Source organism: Pantherophis guttatus, chromosome 4 (assembly GCF_059756535.1).
Source record: "Pantherophis guttatus breed Tessera chromosome 4, ASM5975653v1, whole genome shotgun sequence".
Taxonomy (NCBI): Eukaryota; Metazoa; Chordata; class Lepidosauria; order Squamata; family Colubridae; genus Pantherophis; species Pantherophis guttatus.
This window is the reverse complement of record NC_142066.1, coordinates 24,356,250-24,377,049: the sequence shown is the minus strand read 5'-3', so window position 1 is coordinate 24,377,049 and position 20,800 is coordinate 24,356,250. Positions and strand designations below refer to the sequence as shown.

Here is a 20,800-nt window from a genome sequence, read left to right as displayed (position 1 = left end):
TACAAGTGTATCCATAGGCTTGATGTTTTGAACAAATGCAGTTGTCGTGCACATTTTTATGGGTGACAGATTTCACCTTTTACAGCAGAATGTCCAAATGTATGTTCGATTTATTCAAAACAAGGACCCTAACCCTAACCCTAACCTTAACCCAAGTCCATTATTCTGGTACAATTCAAATAAAGGGTTGACTCACTATTTATTGAAAAAGGAAGCTGTTCATAAAGTCTAAACAAAACTGGGAGGGCAAAGGAAGGACATAAAAGATGCTTTCAAGAAATCAGGAGCAATCAGGTTCTGACTATGAAGCAGTGGGGAAGACTCCCAAAAGAGTTGGAGGTTTTTGAAAAAAAAGAGGGTAATATTACATGAATGCAATTTTTGTATAGGGAGTTACAATCTTTTACTTTCCCAGACCTCTGCTTACTTTGTGTTACTCCTTCTCCAAGGCTACCATAATTCATTGGCCTTCTTAAAGTTTTATAACAGAATAACAGAGTTGGAAGGGACCTTGGAGGTCTTCTAGTCCAACCCCCTGCTCAAGCAGAAGACCCCATACCATTTCGGACATATGGCTGTCAAATCTCTTCATAAAAACCTGCAGTGATGGAGCACTCAATGCCTGAGCTGATAGTTACTCTGGAAAAGTGTAAACGTATCTCTTTTGTAGAAAGGATAGTTGTGTAATTTGAAACCATATCGCTGTGCCAATGCTTTATTTTCTCTGGAAAGATGTATTTGGCTTTAGGAGCTTCTAACTTGAGAACAGCATGTGAGGTTTACAACTTTCATACAAAGGGAGATAAAGGAGAATCAGATAGTACATATACAACTGAGCTCTGAATTCAGAGATGGTGCCACATAGGAAGGAAAAAGAAGAAAAGGAAGGAAGTGTTGGAAGAAATATCCTTCTGGGTTCAGTTCCAAGTGGGGAAAAATACACTGGAAGCATGGAGACTGCTTGGAAATATGGTTTAATGGTGGACAGGAATCACATGGCTTGAGTTCCTGAACAGAATCACATGGCTTGAGTTCCTGAGCAGAAAAGGGGCAGAGATGCTGAGAGTTCCTCGGTTTTATGTCCTCTCTGAGCTTTGAACTTCCTGGGGCACAGGAAGAGTATCCTGATTAGTTGGCAGACTACCAGGGGGTTGGGGTCTTAGCCAGCTTTGCTGGCTGATGTAATCTTCCCAGGTACCCTGTGGTGAGTTTCTGTTGCTAGATGGGTCCTATTGTGTTGCAGATGATGGTCCATTGACAAAGGTAGAGGGAATGAGTGAGCTTGGCTGAGGCCTTAATGGCCTATTGACAAAGATGGGGGGAGGCAGGAATCTGCAGGGAGTCTGTTTCTCCATTTCGTATCGAGGGAAATATAATATTCTGCCTTTTTAATATTTCCTAAAATATTTCATTCTTCTAGGAGAGGGATGAGTGCTAACTTCCTACGGAAGGAAGGAAGGAAGGAAGGAAGGAAGGAAGGAAGGAAGGAAGGAAGGAGATTATAATGAGTGTGAGGGAGGGTCTTAGGGAAGTCCTGCCTTAGCACTTGGCCACCACAGGTGCCCCTGACACAAGTCCCATGTCACACCCACCCGGGCCACATCCACCCCAGCCACGCCCACCATGGCCACCCTCACCCTTGGCTACACACCCCCAGCCATCCAAGCTCAAACACAACCCTGATGCAGCCCCCAATGAAATCGAATTTGACACCCCTGAGGTCAAGAGTCAGCTGCAATCTCCATTATTGGTAAAGAGACTTATCTCCTTGCTGGATGTGTTAGAAAAAAATGCTTAACATGGAAATATCTTGGATTTAAATGGGAAATAATTCAGTTGCTGGGATTCTCATAACCTCATCTCATTCATCTCAATAAATTTTGCTAAAAACAGTCTGTGAGACTCATGGTTGGAAAAGAAGCAGTGTTCGAATATCTCAGGGGCTGCCATAAAGAAGGGGGGGGCAAACTATTCTCCAAAGCACCTGAGGGCAGGACAAGAAGCAATGGATAGAAACTAATCAAGGAGAGAAGCAACCTAGAATTAAGAATAAATTTCCTGACAGAACAATTAATCAATGGAATGATTTGTCTCAAGAAGTTGTGGGTACCCCAATACTAGAAATTCTTAAGAAGAGATTGACCAACTGGAAATAGTGTAGGGTTTCCTGCTTGAGCAGGGGACTGGACTAGAAGACTTCCAACTCTGTTATTCTGTTCTGTTAATTATGTTTGCAACATTGAGTTTTCCTTCCAGTTGGCATTGTTGAGATGGGGAAGACAGGTAGCTTTTAATAGATGGGAAATGAAGATGCTGTCTTCCAGCTGGGGGCGGGGGGCGGGGGGGGGATCATAACTGATGTTAGCAGTGGGCACAGAAAAATCAAAACTGTTTTAGTTTTGCCGCCTCCTCTGGAATGGGAAGAGAACACATTATAAGGATAAAAATCAGCAAAATGAATAATTTAATGATCAGGAACAAACTCCACTGTTTGAGATTGGAGGAAGTATGAATGGAATACACTGTCATTGCTACAGCCAGGGAGAAAGAGACATATTAAAAGTATTCTTGGTTTGCATATTTTCCATGTGTTCCATGACAGAGAGTGTGCTGAGGAAAAAAATCTAAGTTATCCCACTAGCAGGCCTTTTGGACTACAATAAGACAGAGAGTCAACAGAAGGACAGAGAGTCCTGGAAATGGAAACCAAAATATCCAGCATCGGACTTCCGGCAGTGACGTCATCACGAACGGGTGAGGAAATGGAGGTTCCGTCTCTGATACCCAAATTTCCTCATTAATTGCTCTTTAAGGGCATTCCCGAACTTGGAGGGATTGGGAAATGAAAAAGGGACTTGCGAAGCCCCCTGGTGTTGCGCTGTCATCAGGGAGGACGAGCGATCAACCTCTTAAATTGGTGGAGAAGTCGGCCTTATTGGCGGACAGGAGTGATGGCTCCCGCCTAGATCGAAGCAAAAAGTGGACGCAAATCCGAGTGACTGTCAGATAGATCACCTACAATAGAGGCGGTAAACAGGGGACGCACGATCGAATCAGAGGAAGACAAGTGAGTTACAACAGCGGCGATACAAGAGGAGAAGGAAAAAAGGGGAAACAACTACAGTGTGGAAGAGAGGAACCCATAGAATGACTAAACAAACATAAGAAAAGGAGAAATAGCGCTCGAAGCGGTGTGAGTGCGGACTTTTACAGTTGAGCAAAGGGAGCAGCCTGTGGATTCTGTGGATATAGACAAGCCGTTTGAACCTGGGAATTATAACTGATTCAAACCCCAAAATATCGGAAAACCGAGTGCAGAGACTGAAATACCGGACTAAGTGGTGAAATTCACGGATATAGAAGACCTGTCTGGATTCCGGACTTTGGATTTACAAATAACTTTGGACAATAAGAACTTAAATTAAAAAAAAAAAAGATTTGAAAACTGAATGCAGAGATCCGATTACTGGGAGAAGTAATAAAAAAAAAAGACTGAGACGGATACAGATCGCGTTTTTTATGACTGTGAAAGAACGGATTAAGAGAGGTAAAGCAAGAAGACAATAAAGATTAAAGAAAATAAAAATTAAGTGAATTATTAATTTTGAACTGTTTAATTAGTTAATAAGTTTAATATTTAAAAGAAATATATAAGTTGATAATATTTTTATAGCTATAAATTGTATTGTGAAATTGTGATTAGATAAGGAATTATTGTTAAAGTGAAAGGTTGATTTTTATACAAAATAACAGATGAGTTGACTGTATGTCTGAGACAGACTGATTGAAAAAGGGGGTAATTGAAAAGATTGCTAATTAGAAAATTAAGAAAATTAAACTAAAATCTTGATTGATAAGTAAATTGATTTATACTGTGAATAAGAACTAATTGCTCAATTGGGATAATTGGCAATATAATATAATATAACTATATATAAGCTGTGTGGTGTATAAGCAGTGTTTGGAGGGGAAAAGAGATACTAAGGAATAACTTAATAATTGATGTTAAGGTTGGAAAGCTTTACACGAATATTGAAAATGTCTACAACATCCACCATAACAAAGACAGGGAAAAAACCTACAACCAATACGTTAGTAATGACTCCTACCCCCTCACAACAAAAAACAATAGATAGCATGATGGGGAAAGAAAAAGAAAAACTGGAAATGGCACCAAATGTAATACAAGATATGTTTCAAAAGATCCAGGAAACACTGCTCCAAACACAAGAAAAAATAGCTGAAAATCAGGAAGAAATGAGAACATTCCATGCAGAGATTAGAAATGAATTAGGAGAAATCAAGGAAGATATCAAGACTATGAAGGATAAAATTGGGGGCATTCAAAATTCTATAGCAGAAAATGAACAGAGAATTAGGAAAACGGAAACAAAAATAGATCACGTGGAATTAAAAGTAGAAGCAATGGAACAAAAAACCCTACAACTAAATAAAGAAATGTCAGATTCCTTGGCAATGCTCGAAATGGAAAAGGCCTCATACTTCTTGCGTTTTCAAAATATTCCAGAAGAAAAAAATGAGGATTTAGAAGGGAAGATGGTGGAAATTATTGCAGGAATGATCCAAAAAGAGCCAGAAGAAATAAAAGGACAATTGGAAGAAACTTACCGTGTACAAACAAATTATATAAGAAAACACAGATTGGCGAGAGAAGTCCATGTCAAATTCTTAAAAAAATCAATCCGAGATGAAGCCTATAAGAAATCTAGAGAAGAAACGGTGATCTATAATGATAAAGAAATTATAATCTTAAAACAGATACCCCGAAGAGTAAGAAATCTACGACAACAATATCAGTTTTTAACACAACTATTGATCAAATACAAGATAATGTACAGATGGCTGCCAATAGAGGGGATCTTAATTACGTGGCAAGACAAAAAATATAAAATAGACACTCTAGAAAAGGCAAGAGAATTTCATAACACACACTTTAGACTAGAAGAAGAACAGGAAAGCAAGGAGGAAACAGATAGTAAAAGTCAAGAAGAAGAACCAATAGAAACAAATGAAGAAGAAGAAATAAGACAGAGGCAAGAAAAAGAGAGAGAACAGAGAGAAGGTGAAAAAGCTAAGGCATGGATGGAAACAAGAAACACAAAAAAACAGATACGATAGGCAATGGATGAACAGATCAAACTCTTTTTGGTAAACATTAATGGCTTAAATGCCCCAAAGAAAAGGAATCAAATTTTCACAAAATTACGAAAATTAGAAGCAGATGTGATATGTCTGCAAGAAGTACACATTCAAAAAGATTATCAAAAAATCCTAGAAAACCCCAAATTAGGAAAACTATATTCATCTCTGGCCCAAAAAAAGAAAAAAGGAGTAGTGATTTACGTAAAAGAAAAAATACAATATAAACTAGTCTATACCGATGAGCAAGGTAGAGTGGTGATGGTTGAACTAGAAATAGGAAAGAGGAAAATGTTAATTGTAGTGATTTATGCACGTAATCAAAAACTACAGGTTTTTTGTAAAGATCTACATATAAAATTAGCAGAATTAGAATATGATGATATTTGTGTAATAGGGGATTATAATGCAATAGTAAATGCAAAGAAGGACTACAAAACTGGGGAAAAAAAACAAAAGAAAAAAGAAATACTTCCAAAAGAATTCTTTACTATGGCTGAAGAACTAAACTTGGCAGACATATGGAGGGAAACACATGAAGAAGAGGCCCATCCGCATAACTCCTGGTCAAGACTGGACATGGCATGGATGACCCCAAATATCAAAATAGAAGTAGAAAAAATTGAGATAGGCACAAACCAATGGGCAGACCACAATCCACTATTCATAAACTGGAAAGGGGAAAGAAGACATAAGAGATGGACAATGAACCAAAGATTATGTAAAGAGAAAGAATTTAATTCGATGTTAGAAAAGGAAGTAAAAATATTTTTTCAGATAAATAAAATAGAGGAAACCTCTTTACAAAACACATGGGATACTTTAAAAGCATATATAAGGGGCCTAGTAATAGCATATACGAGGAAAAAGAATAAAGAGAAGAAAAAACAATTAGATAATTTAGAGAAAGACCTAAAACAAATAGAACAAAAACTCCAGGAAAAGCCCCAGAACAAAGCAATAAGAGAAGAATGGGAAATGATTAAGCATAAATTGAATTTGATAAACCAAATAGAACTAGCCCAAAAAATAAAAATGGTGAAACAAAATTATTTCGGACACGCAAATAAAACGGGCAGATGGCTAGCCTATAAACTGAAAAAAGAACAGAAAAAAAGAATGATATACCAATTGAAAGACGATAAAGGAGAAATTCAACATAGTAAAGAGGCCAAAAAAGAAATTATTAAGAAATTTTATACGAATCTATATAACCAGGGGAAAATAGAGGAAGACAAGATAAAACAGTACATAGGGAAATCAGGAATGCCAAAAATCACAGAAGAACAAAGAATAACTCTCAATAGGCCAATAACCAAATTAGAATTAGATGAAGTACTGAAAAAGCAAAAAAACAATAAAACACCGGGACCCGATGGGCCACCGGTAGAAATATACAAAACAATGCAAGAAGTATTGGGAGAGAATATGTTGCGATTATATAATGAAGCTATGGAGAAAGCCAAAATACCAAATTCATGGACAGAAGCTATAATAACAATCATTCCAAAAGAAGATACAGATCTGCAGTTAATACAAAACTATAGACCTATTTCATTATTGAATGCCGATTACAAAATATTTGCATCAATCTTGGCTGAAAGGATCAAATCAGTATTAAATACATATATACACCCAGACCAAAATGGATTTCTGCCGGGACGCCAAATAAAGAACAACATGAGAATAGTACTTAATGTTCTAGAATATTATGAATCACACCCGGAGAAGCAGGCAGCGTTGGTTTTTCTTGACTCCCAAAAGACCTTCGATAATCAAAATTGGAAATTTATGATTGAACAACTACAAAATATGCAAATTGGGGAAAAATTTGGGAAAATTATAGCAGAAATCTATACCAAGCAATCAGCAAAGATAATTATGAATGATGACATAACAGACAAATTTAATATATCAAAAGGAGTCAGACTAGGCTGTCCACTTTCCCCCTTGCTATATATTCTATCATTGGAAATCCTGTTGAAAAAAATTAGAGAAGACCAAGGAATTGAAGGTTTAAGGATCAATAGAGAAGAATACAAAGCTCAAGCCTTTGCTGATGACCTAGTGTTTTTGACAGAAAATCCTATGGAATCTATACCTAATTTGTTCCAAAAAATAGAAGAATTTGGAGAAGTGGCCGGACTAAAAATCAATAAAAGTAAATCGAAGCTAATTGTAAAAAACCTTACGGAAATCCAAACAAAAGAATTGACAGATAATATACAAATCCAAACAACAACAAAAATAAAATATCTAGGAATCTGGTTATCTACAAGAACATCAGCAATTAAAGAAAACAATTATGATAAATTACTAGAACAAACAAAGAAAGACTTAGAAAAACGGGAAAATTTACACATTTCATTCCTAGGAAGAATTTCGGCCATCAAAATGACTATATTACCTAAATTTTTATATTTGTTTCAGGTCACCCCAATTAAAATAGATAAACCGCTTTTTTGAAAAGCTGAATAAAATAACATCTAAATTTATATGGCAAGGGAAAAGGCCACGAATAAAATTTAAGCTGCTTCAGGATACAAAAGATAGAGGAGGAGCTGCACTCCCTGACTGGGAGGTATATTACCAAGCAGCAGTACTATCGTGGGTCAAAGATTGGATAGAATTAAAGGACTCTAGAATTTTAACAATTGAGGGACACGAACTCCAAACTGGCTGGCACTCCTTTATGTGGGATGAGAAATACAAAACACATTCATATTTTAAAAGACACACAATAAGAAACTCATTATTACAAATTTGGCTTAAAATTAAAAAACAACCCTATATGAAGATACCAAATTGGCTAGCACCGGCAGAATCAATTAGGCACCCAAATTTAACAGATAAGACAAAAATAATTAGATATAAAGATATAATTGACTATCAAGGCAAATTAAAGACAAAACAACAATTGGAGACAGAGTTACACAGAGAAATAGACTGGTGGACTTATACTCAAATACAATCCAAATACAGAGAACATATAAAAACATACGAAATTTATAATCAAAAACAAGAAATAGATAAAATTATATTAGATTCAGAAAATAAATTAATTAGTAGAATTTATAAATTTCTTCTACGCTATAAATTGGAAGAAGAGACAGTCAAAGAAACGATGATTAAGTGGGCTCAAAACATCAAACACACAATACCTTTGGAAAAATGGGAAAAGTTCTGGCAGGTAAACCTAAATTTAACGAAAGCAACGGCGTACAAGGAAAACCAACTGAAAATGTTTTATCGGTGGCATATGTCTCCAACCATAGCCCGATTTGTTGGAAGTGCAAAAAAGCACAAGGGACTTTCTATCATTTATGGTGGACGTGCCCGGCAGCAAAGAAATTTTGGTCTAACATCAAAAAATGGTTGGAACAAATAACAAAAACACAGATTGAAAAAGAACCAGAAACATTTCTATTAGGAATCTTTAACAAATCATACCCTAAGGATATCAAATATCTCACAATTCACATATTAACTGCTGCAAGAATAATCTACGCAAAAAAATGGAAGCAAGAAAAAACACCAAGCGAAACAGAAGTAATAGGAAAAATTTTAGAATGCGCTGAAATGGATAGGTTAACCAAAGAATTACAAGAAAGAGAAGAATCAGACTATTATAAAATATGGAATAATTGGTATAATTGGTTAAAAATCAGAAATATACAAAAAATATAGGGGGAAATATTACCGATTTAAATATATATATATAATAAAAAATGTTATTAGATTAAGGAGAGGTGAAGGAATATATCATAAGTAGAATTGTAGAATGTCACTCTGAAAAAATGCTTAAGAAGAAATTATACTCTTTTTGTGTATGTTGTATAAATGTTTGTTGTGTATATGTTACGCATGTCTTTTTTAATATTTATATTCAATAAAAACTACTTTTATTATTATAAAAAAAGTCTTTTCACTAAAACGGTCTCCTGATAGAAGCTTGAGATTTCATACTGGGCATTTCATAGCTTAATGTCAGGGGAAACATTTGACCTGGTTAAAAGCATTACTGACAGCAGAGTTAGAAAACCCTGTGCCCTCAGATGCTGACTATTTTATGTATTTATTAATTTAATTTAATTTAATTTAATTTAATTTAATTAATTAATTAATTTATTAATTTATTTATTTATTTATCAGCAAGTACAAGGAAACAAGTAACAGTATAGACATAGACATGGACACATGAAAAAAAATTGGCACAAATAATAATAGGCAAAACAGAGCCATAAACACATAGAATGATTATATATAAATGGGGATAGTAGGACAGGGACGGTAGGCATGCTGGTGCGCTTATGCATGCCCCCTTAGGGATCTCTTAAGCAGGGGTGGGTTCTACTTACGTTTACTACCAGTTCGCAATGGGATCGCACATACGCGGTCGCTTCGCTCGTGCACGCGCCTTGCTTCTGCACATGTGCAGAAGCTGCTGCACATGTGCAGAAGCTGCTGCACATGCGCAGATTGCCGATGACAACATCTGGGGCAGTGAGCGGGGCCTCAGGCCAGTTTTACTACTGGTTCTTGTGAACCGGTCCGAACCGGGAGCAGCCTACCACTGCTCTTAAGAAACATGAAGGTCCACGGTAGACAGTTTAAGGTAAAAGGTATGGGGATTAGCAAGACTAACAACAGGATCAGATAGAATGTTCCAGACATTTACTACTCTATTGCAGAAGTCATATTTCCTACAATCAAGATTAGAGCGAATTACATTTTCATTTACAATTTCCAAGATTTTCTGACACTTGCCTACTGGATGGCTCTAATAGGAATTCCTTCTCTGTGGTGGCCCCCTCTCTCTGTAACATCATCCCCTCCAGAGATTAGAATGGCCCCCACTCTAACACTCTTCTGAAGACCTGGTTCTGCCAGCGGGCCTGGGGAACCCAGAGCGGGGTGGAGCCCATTAAATGGCTCATGTGAGGTGCTGTCGCTGGAGCAGGGGGTGATTTTATTATATTAATTTATTGTATTATATGAAGCGCACGCACACTCCCGCTGCAAACAATTATATTATATGAAGCACACACACACTCCTGCTGCAAACAATATAAGATAAGTGGAACCCAACCCTGAACCACATTGTATTGAAGAGATCAAACCTTGGGATCTACTAGAATTATTCCATAAAAGAAGACTGCAGAGCCCTGATCATCTTTGCAAAAAGCTTTTGGCCCAAAGGAAGGAAGCAGGGAGGGAGAAAAGGCCTTGAGGAAAGCTGGCCAAAGCCTGCAGAGGTGAATGATTACGTCCTGGCAGGCTCCAATCGTCTTTGCAAAAAGTTTTTGGCATGAAGGACGGAGGCCAGGAGGGGCACACATGCAATTCCCGGCCTCCGTTCTTCCTGTCAAAAGCTTTTTGCAAAGATAATCAGAGCCTGCAGGGACGCAAGGAAAAAAAAAACCATGGCAGAGAGACTGGAGAGAACACAGCTTGCTAGATCTTTGCACGGTAAGTGAGTCCGGAGGAAGGGGGGCGGAAATAGTCAGGGTGAATGTTGCAGTGCCTCTTCAGTCATTTGTTAGGCTGAACGACTGCTATGGGGCTGCAACATTCGTAACCTCGGGATTGTGTTGTAAATACTTGGATCATTTTTTTTTTATTGGATTTTAAACAAAGATATAAAGACAATACAAAGAATACGAAGACATTACAAAGACAAACAGATTCCCACCACCTACCTACCCACACCATATTTTACATATATGTTTTGGTCATCATCAGAATATATATTGCTTTGTAAATTAATATATGAATGATACATTGTCAATTCAGGTGTTTTAAATTAGAAATAATCTTGCATCTCCTCTTTATTCATTTCCAATTTTAAATTTTCTACCCTATTTTCTTTCATCTATATTTGTACTGATTTTCTTTTCCAGCCATTGATACCACTGGTGCCACACAAGATAGTATTCACTTTCTTCCTTATCCTGGAGTTCCAGTGTCAATCTATCCATTTCGGCACACTCTGTTATCTTTGAGATTAATTTGTCTTTGGTCTGATTTCCAATTTTGCGCGAACAGTAACCGTGCTGCTGTCAGAATGTGTATGATGAGATATTTTGTCTCTTTGTTGTTATCATTCCAAATAAAAAGAATTCTGGAGTGTGTTTTACTTGTTGATTTATTATTTCTTCAATAATTTCCTTTATGTCCTTCCAGTATTGTTGGGTCTTTATACATTTCCACCAGGCGTGGTAGTATGTCCCCTTTTTTGTTTTGTATTTCCAACAGTGTGGGGAGGCATTCGGGTATATTTTGGTTAATCTGGCTGGTGCTAAGTGCCATCTGTAAAACATTTTTATGAGATTTTCTTTATAGGGTATGGCTCTTGTCATTTTGATGTTCTGTTTCTACAATTTCTCCCAGTTTGCCAATTGAATGTTGTGCCCTAAAAAAAAAAAAAAAAAAAAAAGTAAATACTTGGATCAAATGATGTCATAACTTCAAATGGTTGCTAAGAGAACTGTCGTAACTCAAGGATTACCTGTATATGTAAATCACAATAAATGAATTAAAATAAACTGTCAACAGTTTCTTTTTGGATTAGAAACAATCGGCCTTGAGGGGAAACTTCATTCATCTGATGAGTCTTAGTATCTTCTCTTTAGTGGGTTAAATTGACGTACCAGAAAAACTCAGTGCTACCATTCTAAAACTCATCACAAGTGGGTCTTCTATTTTTATTTTCTGTCCTCTGAATTCTTCTCTTGATAAGTCAGAAGGAGAAAGGAACCTAGCTTATTATACTATGTTGATATTTATCAAATCCAGAGCTGTCAGTAAATCGATCTACATTTCAAAGTGCTTGTATCAAGCCCCCTGGTTCAAACACAACCCTAAGAAATCACAGATCCAAAGCCCTCCATTCATCAGCAGGGGATATGGTTGATGCCCATACATTGTTCTCTCAAGGAATCTGTCGTCAGGCACAAGTAACCAGGAGCATTTGTTGAGCTCAAAGCACAGAAGAGTTTATTGTTAATACGTCTAATACCAGAATCTACTCAACTAAAGGTCAAAGCTAAATTGGCGATAGATAAGGTTCAATGGAATTTTCAGGGTACTTGACTTAGTTTTTTTATGACAAAGTAATGATTCTAAACTCAGGACATATTTAAGTCTGCCTTCCAGCTCAGCCTCTTCTCCTAACCTGTCTGATTTGCTTTGCTCTAACCTGGTCCTTCTTCCTCCACACATTACTTTTTTTTTCTTTCATCACCCATTTTTCCCCATATTCCTTCAACTACTTAGCTGACTAGGTGGCTCAGTGGCTAAGCACTGAGCTTGATGATCAGAAAGGTCGGCAGTTTAGTGGTTTGAATCCCTAGTACAGGTCTCCAGCATGAGCAGGGGGTTGGACTAAATGACCTCCAAGGTCCCTTCCAACTCTGTTACTGTTAAACCTGGTAGTCTTCTTTGTAAGGAAATGGCTGTTCAATCATTTACTTGTTTTACCAGAATAAAAGATTTAGGTTTCTGGTCAGGGTTCTTACCTTCTTGAAATAAATTATCTCCAACTCTGGGTAATGCAGGGTGGAAGGGAAACATCTACTCTCAGCATCTTCTGGATTTTATTTTTACCCATAACATGAGCACAAGAACTGCAATCTGATTAAGGGATGAAAACATTCTTGGATTATTACATAAAGAAGATCAATCTCTTTGAGAATGCCTTCTTGAAATCATTTTTTATGTCCATTCTTTTGCAGCCCCCCTTTTGTAGATGTTCTGGGCAGATGGGCAATCAATCTTTTATTTGAATTCTACTACAATAAGGAACTTAGATTACCTTTCAGTACTCTCCATTTCTTTGAATAAATCTATCCCACCTCTGGATCATTCTGCTCTAAAGGGTGTAATCTACCACTGGTATTCTCAGAAGTAGATTAGGGGATTGGAGGCTAAAAACGGTTGCTGGAATTGGGTATGTCTAGTTTAATGAAAAAGAAGGACTAGGGGCAACATGATAGCAGTGTTCCAATATCTCAGGGGTTGCCACAAAGAAGAGGGAGTCAGTCAGGCTATTCTCCAAAGCACCTGAGGGTAGAACAAGAAGCAATGGGTGGAAACTAATCAAGGAGAGATGCAATTTAGAACTAAGGAGAAATTGTAAATGCTCCAACACTGGAAGTTTTTAAAAAAGAGTCTGGATAACTATTTGCCTGAAGGGATGTAGGATATCCTGCCTAAGCAGGGGGTTGGACTAGAAGACTTCCAAAGTCTCTTCCAACTCTATTATTCTATTATTCTGTTGTAACCCATAAATATGTGCACAATAACCTCATTGTTTTGAAGAGATTATACCTGAATATACTAAGATTATTCCATAAAGGAAACCTGTTTCCTGCCTACAGATTTCTTGAAAGCAGCTTTTATCTCTTTATTCCTCAAGCTATAAATGAGGGGATTCAGGCTTGGGGTCACCACTGTGTAGAGCAGGCCAAGGAACCTGCTACTGTCCATGGAATATTCTGAGTTGGGATGAATGTAGGTAACAATGGCAGTTCCGTAGAAAATGCAGACCACAGTGAGATGTGAGAAACAAGTGGAAAATGCTTTGCGCCTGTTTTTGGCCCCAGGAATGTTGAAAATAGTGGAGAGGATGAGGATATAGGAAAAAAGGATGAGCAAAAGCGGTGTCAAGATAATTAGGGCAACTATTATGGCAATGGCTAGTTCATCCTTATAGGTATCGGTGGAAGCCAATTTTAGAACATGCTTAATGTCACAGAAAAAATGGCTGATTCTATTTGATCCACAGAAAGGGAGGGTGAAGATGGAAACAGATTGTCCCAAACTCACAAAAACACCAATGACCCATGATACAGCAGCAAGTTTAGCGCACTTCCTGTATTTCATGATATATGGGTATTGCAAGGGTTTGCAAATGGCAACATAGCGGTCATACGACATGACACAAAGAAGACAACATTCAGTGAGACCAAAGAGTATGAAGAAACACATTTGACACCCACAGCCCCAAAAGGATATAGTCTGGTTGTCTGATAATATGTCCACTAGCATCTTTGGGCTGATGGTGGAGGTGTAGCCAATTTCCAAAAAGGACAAGTTCCAGAGGAAGAAGTACATTGGGGTGTGAAGGGTGGGATTGAGAATGATGAGGATCAAAATCAGACTGTTGCCCATCAAAGTCATGAGGTAGAACATTACAACCAGGCAAAAGAGAAGCTCTCGCATAGACTGGAAATCTGAGAAGCCTAGAAGGACAATCTCGTGCAAACAGGATTGGTTGTCTTTTTTCATGGTATCATCCAGATGGAAGCCTGAGAACACAAGAGGATCATTAAATAAAGAATCAAACAAATCCTAACAAGGAAATAGGCTTGTTATCCTTGAACTCTAGATCCTGTTTCCTTATATTGCTGTTAGTCAATTAGATCAATAAAATTTTCAAATATGTTGTCCAACAGGAATAACCAACCCAACAAATATGACCTTAGGGAAAGTAGTATGTATTAATCTATTAAATCTTACTTTTGAATTTTTTTTCTGATAGCTTTACAAAGATGAAGGAATATTTTGCCTTCTGAAAAACTGGAGATGTACTAATATGCACTGGTGATTCAAAGTCTCAAAAATTTCCGTGCCATACATGACTCTTCATCTATCCCTTTTTTCTGGAAAAATGTGTTTCATATATGCAGACATTTTGTGTCAGCCAGCATCAAAGACTGTGAAGACGCTTTTAAAAACAGTTGACTCCTAGAGGATCTAGAAATTTTAGACACAGGAGAGAATTTTGTTCTCTAACAAGATCTCCTGAGAGAAGCCCGAGGACTAATATTGGGAATTTGGTAAATGGATGGACTTTAGGGGAAAGATTCTGTAGAGAAGAGTTGAAAAACCCAGTGAAACTACTTAACCAGGAAGCAGCTACTAACTGGAAGGAGATCTTGACACTTATGATGACTTTGTGTAGAATTGTCTTCCTTTAAGTCAGTAATGTCATGATTTTAAGGAGTTAACACTAACAGCAAGCAAAATTACCATGCAAGGAGTATAAATATATCTTTTTCTTTTTTTGACAAGGTGAATTGCCTGTTGATCCCCTTCATTTTGGGGGCGAGTTTGAATCTACAAAATATTTCTGATGCATTCTAAACCTTGTCTCTATCATATTATTGGGCTTAGGTCATATTCTTCTTTTTGATATATACAAGAAAATCAGAATAAAAAATGAATTATAATAAACCATTCCATTAAGAATTTTTTTCTGGATTAAAACCCACCAGACTTGAGGGGAAACTTCATTAATCTGATTACAATTTCTTCTTTTTTAGGGGTAACCCCATTCTTAAAAAAGAAGAAATTGTCATCAGATTAAAATCTCAGTGCTATGATTCCAAAACCCATCATCAAATGAATCTTGCCTGTTATTTCCTTTCTTCTGAATTCTTCTCTTGGTAAGGAAATACCTCAGTCACAGTGAGCAAGGAATCTGGCTTCTTATATTCTATCTCCTTCAATTATTTATCTTTCATTAAACATTCAGAATAACATTGTTTGAAGGGATAGTGTGATTATTCTTCTTTGAGTGATACACTTAGATTTCTTTCATTTTGCAATTTTGCAGAATGGAAGATTTTTATACCTTTGGCATCATAAGCTACCGGTAGGTGTCTATGGAAATTCTTTGTTTTGGGCCTACTAGGCCCAAATTGGACTTTCTTTGTTTTGGGCCTACTAGGCCCAAAATGGGGCACAGGGGTGTGTGTGTGTGCGGTGCATCCCCCCATGGCCCGTTTTTGCTACCAGGAGGCTGCAGGGAGGCCTACTAGGCCCAAAATGGGGCACAGGGATGTGTGTGTGCGGTGCATCCCCCCATGGCCCGTTTTTGCTACCGGGAGGCTGCAGGGAGGCCTACTAGGCCCAAAATGGGGCACAGGGATGTGTGTGTGCGGTGCATCCCCCCATGGCCCGTTTTTGCTACCAGGAGGCTGCAGGGAGGCCTACTAGGCCCAAAATGGGCACAGGGGTGTGTGTGTGCGGTGCATCCCCCCATGGCCCGTTTTTGCTACCAGGAGGCTGCAGGGAGGCCTACTAGGCCCAAAATGGGGCACAGAAGTGTGTGTGTGCGGTGCATCCCCCCATGGCCCGTTTTTGCTACCAGGAGGCTGCAGGGAGGCCTACTAGGCCCAAAATGGGGCACAGGAGTGTGTGTGTGCGGTGCATCCCCCCATGGCCCGTTTTTGCTACCAGGAGGCTGCAGGGAAGCCTACTGGCTCAAAATGGGGTGCAGGGGTGTGTGTGCGATGCGGCTTCTGCTGTGGCCCATTTTTGCTTCCAGGAGGCTGCAGGTAGGCCTACTAGGCCCAAAATGGGGCACAAGGGGGTGCGGCATACCCCCTGTGACTTGTTTTTGACTCCCAGGTTTAAGTGCAGGGAGGCATACTAGGCCCAAAACAGGGCATGGGGCAGTGGTGGGTTCCTCCCAGTTCGGCCCGGTTCTCCCGAGCCAGTAGCGGTGACGATATGACATCACCGAACCGGTTCTGCCCCCCCCGCCCCCACCCCCTGCTTTATTCTTACCTTTTATTTGGCCCCACCCCCAATCTATTGCTGCCTCCTGAGTCCCAGGTGATGGCTAGAGGGAAAAAAACTGTTTAAACGCTTGCCGCGGGGCTTCAAAGGGCCACCCTACAGCTGATCAGTGGTAAAAGAAAACAAATGAGTAGACCAGTGCCTGCAAAAATACATGAGTAGATCAGTGCCTGCAAAAATAAATGCATAGACCAGTGCCTGCAAAAATACATGAGTAGATCAGTGCCTGCAAAAATACATGAGTAGAGCAGTGCCTGCAAAAATAAATGGGTAGACCAGTGCCTGCAAAAAATAAATGGGTAGATCGGTACAGCTCTGCAAGCAGTTAAAAGCCTGGTAGACCAGTACCTCTGCTAAATCCTAAATAATTGTCACATGACCATCAAGCCACGCCCACAAAATAAGCCACGCTCACAGAACCGGTAGTAAAAAATTTTAGAACTCACCCCTGGCGTGGGGTGTGTATGTGTGGCATGCCCCCTTTTTGCTCCCAGGAGGCTGCAGGGAGGCCTACTAGGCTCAAAATGGGGCACAGGGGGGGAGGTGTCCCCCTCCCGTGGCTTGTTTTCGCTCCCAGCGGTGTGCAGGAGGCCGAGTGCTGTCTGTTGCACCCTCTGACCACCGCCTGATCCACGTCATTAGATCAGAGAACCGGTTGTTATATTATTTGAATCCCACCACTGATCCTGCCCCTAGGATTGAGGGAAGAATTACCGTATTTTTCGGAGTATAAGACGCACCGGAGTATAAGACACCCCTACCTTTTTTGGTGAGGAAAAGAAGAAAAAGAAATCTCCCTCTGCCTCTGAGCAATTTTGCCTCGTTGCAGCAAATAGCAAACAGCCTGCTTTACTTTCATTTTCGTTTTCAGCATAGCTTGATTAGCACAAGGAAAAAAAATCTGCTCCAGCAATTTACCTTTTTGCAGCAAGCAGCAGAGCCCTGTGCAAAACAGCTGAGAGCAAATCAGCTGAGAGTCAGGAGGCCGATCCAATCAACTTGTGCTAATTAGTCTGTGCTGAAGCTGAAAGGAGCTGTTTCTTTTTGCTGTTTGTTTGCAAGGAAGTCACTGCTGCGAGGCAGAGGCCAAAGGATGGGGGCCAATGGGTGGGCAGGCTACATTTGGTGTATAAGACACACCTAAATTTTCACCCCCTTTTAGGGGGGAAAAAGATGTCTTATACTCCGAAAAACACGGTAGGTTTTTAAGACTTTCGGGAAGACAAAAAAGTTATTTCTCCTGAAATAATAAAGTTATTTCCAAGTTGTGGTCCGATATTCTTTTACCAAATCCTCAGGATGAGCCTTGGGCTTCTGTCATATGAGACCTTGTTAGAGAAAAAGTCCTCCAGTGTCTCTGGAGTTTTGGATCCTCCAGGAGTCCATGGCTCCTTCAGAGTCTTTGAAGTGAGTTTATGTAAACAGCCTCTGTAACATTAAACATTTATTTTTCTAGAGGAAAGATTATATGGAGATTCTTCTATTGTAGAGGAATATTCAGGATCTTCAGCGAATATTACAGAATTTCAGGCTTGTGTTAAGAAGAAGCCTCCTACCTCTCTAAAAATAATCAGAAAAGGATTAACAAAGTAAGATCATGTTTCATACTTTGATTCTCACGTTATGCAACTATATGAGAAGATGTTTTATTTTCAGAGGATATTCAGTGGAACATTAAGAGTGTTTTATTGTCAGCTTTTCACTTATGCTTTAACATTTAAGTCTTTTGAGCCATTTTGATGCTCTGTCTAAATGGAAAAGGCCATTCAACATGTAACAGGAATAGCTGATCATTGGTGGTATATAATGGAACCAAATTACATATAATGGGAAATTAAGCTTCCTTTGATTTAAGTCACTTTTCTCCAATCTCCAATCCTTCCCTTACACTTTTTTTCCCTTCCGTTCAATTCTGTCTGATTCCACAGATTGTCTGGACAAATTTTTTCAGGTTTTTTTGTAAGAGTTTTTGAGAAGTGTTTTGCCCTTGTCTCTTACCTATGCCTGAGAGAAAATGGTTGGCCAAAGGTCACCCAGCTGCCTTTGTGCCTTGGGCTGGACTAGAATTCCCGGTCTCCCAGTTTCTAGTTTGATGCTTTTTTACTTCCTAGCTGGAATATTAATGCAAAATTTTGCATTAATGCAAAAAATGAAGGAATGCATTTTAAAGGAAATGTGTAAAAATGTTTGTAATTGAATTTTCATTATTTATAGAAACCCTGAAAAAGTAATAGAAATTATTACATGGCAGGGCAGCAATAAAAACACACACATATACATACACACACACACACACATGAGGGACCAAATTGAGAGTCCAACGACTACTGAGTTCTGAGAAAAGGTCCTAGAGTGGTTGTATGATTCACTCAGAGAATATAATCACAAATAAATTCACTGGTCACTAAATTAAAATTGCAGCCTTTCTTTCCTATTTCCAAAGGATTTAATCCAAATTACTAATTCTGAGTAAATGGAAATGAAAAACACAGAAGTGTCTAGTTTGAGAAGGCGATATAATTATTAATAATTCTTCAGAAGAATTGTTTACTTCTTTACTTAATGTTTCTTTTTTGTTTTTAGGCTTCCATCTGGATGATATAATGAAAAAAGACAACCAATCCTGCTTGACTGAATTTCTCCTGCTTGGCTTCTCAGATTTCAAGTCTATGGAAGAATTTGTGTTTTGTTTGGTTCTAATATTCTACCTCATGACTTTGATGGGCAACAGTCTGGTTTTATTCCTCACCATTGCCAGTCCCACCCTTCACACCCCAATGTATTTCTTCCTCTGGAACTTGTCTTTTTTGGAAATTGGCTATACCTCCACCATCAGTCCAAAGATGCTAATGAACTTATTATCAGAGAACCAGACTATATCCTTTTGGGGCTGTGGATGTCAAATGTGCTTCTTCCTTCTCTTTAGTGTCACTGAGTGTTGTCTTCTTTGTGCTATGGCGTATGACTGCTATGTTGCCATTTGCAAGCCCTTGCAATACCCCTGTATCATGAATAAGAAGAAATGTGCTAACCTAGCTGCCATCTCATGGACCATTGGTGCTTTTGGGAGTTTGGGGCAATCTATTTCAATCTTCACCCTCCCCTTCTGTGGGTCAAACACAATCAGCCATTTCTTCTGTGATCTTATGCCTGTTCTGAGATTGATTTCCACTGATACTTACAAAAATGAAGTGGCCAATGCCACACTAACTGTGGTGTTTGTCTTGGTCCCCCTTTTCTTCATCTTCTTTACCTACCTCCTCATCATCTCCTCTATTCTCACAATGCCAGTGGCCACGAGCAGGCACAAAGCATTTTCCACATGTTCTTCACATCTCACTGTTGTTCTCCTGTACTATGGAGCAATCACTGCTGCTTACATTCATCCCAACTCGGCAAATTCTCAGGACAATAACAGGCTTCTTGCCCTACTCTACACAGTAGTGACCCCAAGCTTGAACCCCATCATTTACAGCTTGAGGAACAAAGAGATAAAAGCTGCTTTCAAAACAAAAGTAGCAAGGAAATTGGTCTTTTTATGTAATAATCCAGTATCATAATCCAATAATAATTGATCTGATCCCATTATATCAATCAGTTTCATTTTTTCGAGAAATCACCATTTCAGCGATAGAATGAACTCTAGAAAATGTCAATGGCTGATGTTAGCCTTAATTCTCGAATGACTCAGATCTGGGGATAGATTTATTTAAAGAGTTCTGAATAGCAATAGCAGTAGCAGTCTTGGCATATTTGGGTCTTTTCCCATGTAAGATTGAGAGTATCTTAGTAATGTTTCTACGAGGTCCCACTCATTATCTTCAGGCTGGTGTCTTCGGCTTTGTGCTTGTGTGAGCAAAGCGTGATCGGAGATGCCGTCTCTCTATAAATACTGGTGGGGAGGTGTGGTGTGCTGGCTTTGTTGTAAGCGGGTTGGTTGGCTGTGTTGTTACATCTTGATTAGTAGATGGAGTTTGCAGATTAGTCGGCTGTTTCATAACATCCTGTGTGGGCGAGGTCCTAGCTGTGTGCCCATTAGCTTTTTGTGTTGTAA

The 20,800-nt window shown here is 38.8% G+C and overlaps 2 protein-coding genes across 2 annotated transcripts; one reads left to right on the top strand and one right to left on the bottom strand.

The window, feature by feature from the left end:
• Positions 1-10,748: 10,748 nt before the first annotated feature.
• Positions 10,749-14,752, bottom strand: LOC117666851 (olfactory receptor 10A4-like). The gene is made up of 3 exons (XM_034419857.3): positions 14,680-14,752; positions 12,678-14,468; positions 10,749-11,572 (listed from the first exon to the last, which is right to left on the bottom strand). Exon 2 carries the CDS (start codon positions 14,446-14,448, stop codon positions 13,504-13,506), a length of 945 nt encoding a protein of 314 aa, XP_034275748.2. The 5' UTR covers positions 14,449-14,468; positions 14,680-14,752; the 3' UTR covers positions 10,749-11,572; positions 12,678-13,503.
• A 985-nt stretch (positions 14,753-15,737) lies between these two features.
• On the top strand, positions 15,738-20,306 carry LOC148113921 (olfactory receptor 10AG1-like). The gene is made up of 3 exons (XM_087893545.1): positions 15,738-15,817; positions 18,203-18,335; positions 19,330-20,306. Exon 3 carries the CDS (start codon positions 19,350-19,352, stop codon positions 20,304-20,306), a length of 957 nt encoding a protein of 318 aa, XP_087749671.1. The 5' UTR covers positions 15,738-15,817; positions 18,203-18,335; positions 19,330-19,349.
• Positions 20,307-20,800: the final 494 nt, after the last annotated feature.

What these genes read in the sequence shown, in the direction of transcription:
- LOC117666851 (XM_034419857.3), bottom strand. Translation starts at nt 14,448, where the DNA reads ATGAAAAAAGACAACCAATCCTGTTTGCACGAGATTGTCCTTCTAGGC.
- LOC148113921 (XM_087893545.1), top strand. Translation starts at nt 19,350, where the DNA reads ATGAAAAAAGACAACCAATCCTGCTTGACTGAATTTCTCCTGCTTGGC.